Source organism: Terrapene carolina, unplaced genomic scaffold, assembly GCF_002925995.2.
Source record: "Terrapene carolina triunguis isolate 2854851 unplaced genomic scaffold, T_m_triunguis-2.0 Scaffold865, whole genome shotgun sequence".
Lineage (NCBI taxonomy): Eukaryota > Metazoa > Chordata > Testudines > Emydidae > Terrapene > Terrapene triunguis.
In genome coordinates, this window is record NW_020665216.1 from 58,402 (window position 1) to 65,078 (window position 6,677).

Genomic DNA, 6,677 nt, shown 5'->3' on the forward strand with positions numbered 1-6,677 from the left:
CCTTCCATCCATCTACCCATCCAGCCTTCCATCCATCTACCCATCCATCTACCCATCCAACCTTCCATCCATCTACCCATCCAACCTTCCATTCATCTACCCATCCATCTACCCATCCAACCTTCCATCCATCTACCCATCCAACCTTCCATTCATCTACCCATCCATCTACCCATCCAAGCTTCCATCCATCTACCCATCCAAGCTTCCATCCATCTACCCATCCAACCTTCCATTCATCTACCCATCCATCTACCCATCCAAGCTTCCATCCATCTACCCATCCAACCTTCCATTCATCTACCCATCCATCTACCCATCCAAGCTTCCATCCATCTACCCATCCAAGCTTCCATCCATCTACCCATCCATCTACCCATCCAGCCTTCCATCCATCTACCCATCCAACCTTCCATCCATCTACCCATCCAGCCTTCCATCCATCTACCCATCCAACCTTCCATTCATCCAACCTTTTCCATCCATGTATTTTTATATCTATCCACCTAACCAACTTCCATCCACCTTCCATCCATCTACCCATCCAGCCTTCAATCCATGCAACCTTCCACCCATCCATCCGTCTTCTTTACGTCCATCCACCCACACCTCCAGCCTTCCATCCATCTTTTTTATTTCCATCCATCCTCACATCCAGACTTGCAGCCTTCTTCCACCCATCTGTCATTTTATATCCATCCACCCACCCATCCAACCTTCCATCTGTCCATCTTTCTCGTATCTATTCATCCATCCGACTCTCCTTTTGATATCCATCCATCCACCCATCCAACCACTATTTTTATCTCCATCCATCTTTCTTTTGCAGACAATCCCAACCCTCCGAAATCCAACCACACATTCCTACGGAAAATCCTGCGGAAACACACCAAGAAGTATGAGCCAACCCCAGAGCCGCCAGGTGAGACCCCCCTGCCACCCCCACCTCACTAACCGACCTCAGGAACAACCCCTTATCAATGAGGGATCATCAGCTCAAGACAGGCTGGGAGGGGAGTGGGGTCTAGTGGGTTAGAATAAGGGGACTGGGAGCCCGGACTCCTGGGTTCTATCCCTGTCTCTGGGAGGGGAATGGGGTCTAGTGGTTAGCATGGGGGGGCTGGGAGCCAGGACTCCTGAGTTCTATCCTCAGCTCTGAGAGGGGAGTGGGGTCTAGTGGGTTAGAATAGGGGGACTGAGAGCCCGGACTCCTGGGTTCTCTTCCCAGCTCTGGGAGGGGAATGGGGTCTAGTGGTTAGCATGGGGGGGCTGGGAGCCAGGACTCCTGGGTTCTCTCCCCAGTTCTGAGGCCACAGCAGGATGTCATGGAGGAGGTGTGGACAGGGAGAGGCTTGGCACAGCCCAGCTCTGGGGCCCGGATCTGGGTCCTTCCCCCAAGCAACAAGGACACTTGTCCCTTGTCCAGCAGGTGAGGAGCGCACCGGGATCCTGAACTTCCGAAAGGCCCCGAGCGCCCCGCTGAAAGGTATGGAGTGAGGGGGCTGGGCTGGGGAGGGTGGTCAGAGGGAGGGTCAGGGTGTTGGGAGCAGGGGAGAAAGTTGGAGTGACAGATGGGCCTGGGGAAGGGAGGGAAAGTTGTGGGGAGGGACGGAGGGGTGGGAGAGAGGGTCAGGGGTTGGGGGCAGGGTCTGGGCTCATGGGTCAGGTTAGGGGAGTTGGGAGAAGATCTTGGGGTTGGGGGCGAGGCAGGGGCAGAGATGGGGGTTGAGGGGAGGATTTGGGGGCAGAGATGGGGGAGTTGCAGAGGGATTGGGGGCAAAGATGGGGGTTGAGGGAGGCCTGGGGAGGGGGGATTGGGGGGGACAGATAGGGGAGTTGCAGAAGGACTGGGGGCTGGGAGGGCTGGAGGAGTTAGGGGGCGGATCGAGGCGTGAGGGGCAGGCCCAGGGGTCTGGGGGGTGCAGACACTCGACCCCCCCCACTGTTCCTCCCCTCCCCCCAGCTGTCCTGCAGCGCCACCGGGCCTCTCTGCTGCGGCATACCCAGCAGCTGTGCACCAACGCCTGTGACGCCCGCTCCTGCGGCCTCCTCGAGATCCGCTACACCCCGCTGCTGCTGCTGGACTACCCCGGCCCCACCGCCCCCCCTGGGCATGAGCACCTGGCCCTGGCCGCCCACCGCGCCCGCCTCCTCCCGCTCCACGCCCCCCGCCGGCTCCCCCTGCGCCACCTCCTGGCCCCGCTGCCCACCGAGACCCAGGCCCCCCGCCGGGTGGCCCTGAGCGGCGCCGCCGGCATCGGCAAGAGCGTGACCGTGCAGAAGATCCTGCATGACTGGGCGCTGGGCGCGGCGTTCCAGGGCCCCCTCTGTGCCTTGGATTTCTCCTGCCGGGAGCTCAGCATGATGTCCAGCCCGGTCACCCTGGAGGGGCTGATCTGCGCCAAGCGTCCCCACCTCCAGGAGGTGCTGCCCGAGCTGCTGGCGCGGCCCGGGGACCTCCTCGTCCTCGTGGACGGTTTGGACGAATTCCGGCACCCATTGGACGGCGGAACTCCCCGCCACCGGCCCGGCCACCCGGCCCACGTCAAGGAGCTGCTGCGGGGACTCATCGACGGGACCCTGCTGCCCGGGGCGGCTGTCGTGGTGACGTCCCGGCCGTGCCCGGCCCTCTCCGGCATCCCCTTTGATCGCCACTTGCTGATCCTCGGCTTTGACGAGGACCAGGTGGAGGACTACTTCTGCCGGTTCTTCCGGGATGCTGAGCGAGCCGCTGCCGTGCAGGGCTACATCTCTGGCCACCAAGGCTTAGCCGGGCTTTGCTTCATCCCCCTCTACTGCTTCATCTTATGCACCGCCCTGGGGGAGTTCTTCCCCGCTGGCCAGGCAGCTGACCCATCTCCGCCCACCACCATCACCGAGGTCTATCGCTGCTATATGGCCACCATCCTGGGACGCAGCTGGTCTCCGGAGCCGGGCGCCGGGCAGCTGGTCCTGCACCTGGGGCGCCTGGCGTACGCCGCCCTGTTGGCCGGCAAGATCCTCTTCACCCCAGCTGAGCTGCGGGAATTCGGATTCGACCCCCAAGACCTTCCGGGCACTTTCTTCAACCCCATCTTCTCCAGAGAAGACTACCAGGTCTATTGCTTCTTCCACCTGACCGTGCAGGAGTTCCTGGCCGCGCTCTACTGCGTGGCTGCCTTGGATCCTGGCGCTGAGGACCTCACGCCCTGCCTGGATCTCTGGTGGGAGGGATCGGCCCAGCAGGACGGAGACCCGGAGCCCTCCTGGACGTCACCAGGCGAATCCAGTCTCCTCCACTCCACCAGGCAGCTCCTGAGGGGCCACCAGCCCCGGTGGGACAATCTCCAGATGTTTGCCAGGTTCTTCATGGGGCTGCTGACCTCCAGGATGGAGGGGAAGCTGGAGGGGTTGGCCACAGGCTTCTCCGGAGACGTGCTGGGGCCCGTGGCGGACTGGCTGGGGAGGAAGCTCAGGGGAGACACTGAGAGGCGCCTCCTCTCGCTCCTGCACTGCGTGGCGGAGCTGCGCCAGGAGGGGGTGACGGGCCGGGTGGCCCGTGAGCTGGAGGACGTCAACCTCTTCAAGGTGACCCTCAACCCAGCCGACTGCGCCGCCCTGGCCTACGTGCTGGGGGCCTCCGAGCCCGGGAGAGTGAAGAACCTCAACTTGAGCTACAGCAACATGGGCATGGCTGGGCTGCGCAGGATCCGGGGGCTGCTGCACCGCTGCGAGACGCTGCAGTGAGTGAGTGTGTGTGTGTGTGTGTGCGTGCGCACGCCACCCAGGACTCCTGGGTTCTATCCCCAGCTCTGGGAGGGGGCCTAGTGGTTAGAGCGGAGGGGCTGGGAGTCAGGACTCCTGGGTTCTATCCCTGGATGTGGGTGGGGAGTGGGGGTCTAGTGGTTAGAGCGGCGGGGGGGGGGGGGGGGGGGGGCGCCGGGGCCGGGGGGGGGGCCCCGGGGGGCGGGGGGGGGGGGGGCAATGGGGCACATGGGCTTTCCCCTCTAGGGGGCCCCAGCTCTGATCCAGCCCCAGCGTGGGGACTGGCTGGCTCAGGGGGGCAGAAAATGGGCTTTGGGCCCTTCTAACTCCATATGGGAATTGAGTTTGCCGGGTCTCAGCCCCATTCCCAGCAGGGACAGGGGCCGTCTCCCCCTCCCCCACCTCAGATACTAACCGACCCCTTTGCTGGCAGCCCCAAAAGAGATGCTAAGGGCTGGCTGGGCCATGGGGCGCGAGCCCCCCTCTCTGGGGTTCAGGGGTGGGATGCACCCAGAGTTGTTGGGCTGGGGGGGATTTCTGAGCTGGCCCCTTCCCCGCCCTCGAGTGGATCCCGTCGCTCTGCTTCCCTGCAGCCTGTGCGGGAACTGCCTGGGCTCGGAGGGGGCGAGGCGGCTGTGGGAGGCCCTGCGGGAGAACCGCACCCTGGAGGAGCTGTACCTGGACATCACCGGCATCACCGACAGCGGCCTGGACAACCTGGTGCCCTGCCTCCTGGCCAACAGCACCCTCCGGCTCCTGACGTGAGTGCCAGCAGCTGACCTGCAGAGGGCTCTGTGCTGCGGGGGGGGGGCTCTCCCCTGACAGGCAGGGCTGGCCCCGATGCCCCAGCATGGCACTAGGGGGCGCTGTGCTGCAGGGGGCGGGATGGGGGCTCTCCCCTGGCAGGCAGGGCTGGCCCCGATGCCCCTGGGTGGCACTAGGGGGCGCTGTGCTGCAGGGGGTGGGATGGGAACTCTCCCTTGGCAGGCAGGGCTGGCCCCGATGCCCCTGGGTGGCACTAGGGGGCTCTGTGCTGCAGGGGGTGGGATGGGAACTCTCCCCTGGCAGGCAGGGCTGGCCCCGATGCCCCAGCATGGCACTAGGGGGCGCTGTGCTGCAGGGGGCGGGATGGGGGCTCTCCCCTGGCAGGCAGCGCTGGTCCCGATGCCCCTGCGGGGCGCTAGGGGGCTCTGTGCTGCAGGGCCCCGATGCCCCTGGGCGGCGCTAGGGTGCGCTGTGCTGCAGGGGTGGGATGGGGACTCTCCCTAGCAGTCAGTTCTGGCCTCAATATTGCATCTCAGCACTGGGTGAGGGGGTCCTTGTATAAACAGCCCGCACGCCCCACCCCAGAGGTGGCCGCATTTCAGTGTTGGGTGAGGGATCCCCGTATAACCAGCCCTCGTGCCGCACCCCAGCAGCAGCCGCATCTCAGCACCCAATATATACAACGGCTCCACCCCTGCCATCCCCCAGCGAGCAATCCCAGTATAAACCGGCTGCTGCACCCCAGAGGCAGCTGCATCTCTGCGATCCCCTGACGTGTTGTCCCCCGCCTCTGGGCAGCATCGTGGGGAACCGGCTGAGCGAGGCCGGGCAGCGGACCCTGTCGGAGCTGAGCCGTCGCAAGCCAGGCCTGAAGGTGATCAGCACGTTCGAGAGCGACATGGGCCTGCTCCAGGCCTACCTGGACTGGGTGGAAGAGATCAAGGCCGACCCCGACCAGATGGACGCCGTGAAGAACGCCGACGCCCTGCGCTGCATCGTCTCCGTCCTCCGGGACTTGGACGAATCCAGGACCAGTCCCGAGGCCCGGGCCAGAATCCGAGAGCTGAGGAGAGAGATCAGCGCCCTCCTGGGGGAGAAGGAATGAAAGGTGCTAGGAGCTGCACGTCTCGCTGCTAGGCTCCTTCCCGCCACCGGGGGGAGACACTCACTCAGATCCCCCATGATGCCATCTGGGTAAAGCTGTAGGGTAACTTAGGTGTTTAGGGGAGCTGGAAACAGGACACGGGGCCTTTCCCCTGTAGGGGGTGCTGGCGCCCATCCGGGCCCAGGTTGGGGGACTGGCTGGCTCAGGGGGGCGGGGAATGGGACCTTTCCCCTCTAGGGGCCACTGGCACCGATCCAGCCCCTGGGTGGGGGGCTGGCTGGCTCAGGGGGGCAGGGAATGGGACACGGGGCCTTTCCCTGCTAGGGGGCGCTGGCTCCCATCCGGCCCCAGATTATTCCCATCCGAATGGCTGTGTGTAATGACGGCGAGGTTCTCAGCCCCGTTCCCAGTAGGGCGGACACCTCCATCACCCTCCCCACCCCACGGACATTAAGCAGCCCCATTGCCGCCATGGAGTCTGAACCCCCTCCTCCCTCATCTGCAGGGCATGGAGATAAACTGGCAGAGGGATGTGAGGCGGGGCCGGGGGGGGGTCTGCCTGTGAATTTCACAGCAAGAGCTGGGACAGAACCCAGCTGCCAGTGCCTGGGAGTTACAGAGAATCCCTCTCATTCTGAGCACTATAGGGGACATGACACACGCTAGAACATATCTACTTCCCTGCCACAGGGGGTAGTAGTGAGTACATCATCAGATCCACACTCCTCTGCTAATTTCAGTATAAACTCGCTCCGGTGTGGGAATGTTTTCATATAAATCCCCTTAAAAAAGGGAGCTATTGGTAAATATTGGTAATGAATAAATTTGTATTCCTAGTCATTGTTTGTATTGCTGTAGCCCTCAGAGCCCGAGTCCCGGGGGCTGACGCCGATGCCCTGGCACGGCGCTGGGGGGCACTGTGCTGCAGGAAGCAGGGCAGGGTGGGGGCTCTGCCCTGGCAGTCAAGGCTGGCCCCGATGCCCCTGGGCGGCTTATTAGGTGCTATGGTGAAATATTGTCCCAGTTCGCTCAGGGAGTCTCTGGATGGATGGGGTGGGGGGTG

General features: G+C 63.4%; 2 protein-coding genes across 2 annotated transcripts in view; both read left to right on the plus strand.

The window, feature by feature from the left end:
- The window catches only part of LOC112122338 (NACHT, LRR and PYD domains-containing protein 12-like), a 6,670-nt gene extending 2,944 nt beyond the window's left edge, over positions 1-3,726 (plus strand). The window contains exons 3-5 of the mRNA XM_026660930.2: positions 830-922; positions 1,430-1,486; positions 1,964-3,726. Coding sequence (XP_026516715.1) covers positions 830-922; positions 1,430-1,486; positions 1,964-3,726 — 1,913 coding nt within the window. The remainder of the gene's footprint in view (positions 1-829; positions 923-1,429; positions 1,487-1,963) is intronic.
- Positions 3,727-4,147: 421 nt separating this feature from the next.
- LOC113408147 (nucleotide-binding oligomerization domain-containing protein 2-like) lies at positions 4,148-5,750 on the plus strand. The gene is made up of 2 exons (XM_026660934.2): positions 4,148-4,505; positions 5,308-5,750. Exons 1-2 carry the CDS (start codon positions 4,189-4,191, stop codon positions 5,612-5,614), a joined length of 624 nt encoding a protein of 207 aa, XP_026516719.1. The 5' UTR covers positions 4,148-4,188; the 3' UTR covers positions 5,615-5,750.
- Positions 5,751-6,677: the final 927 nt, after the last annotated feature.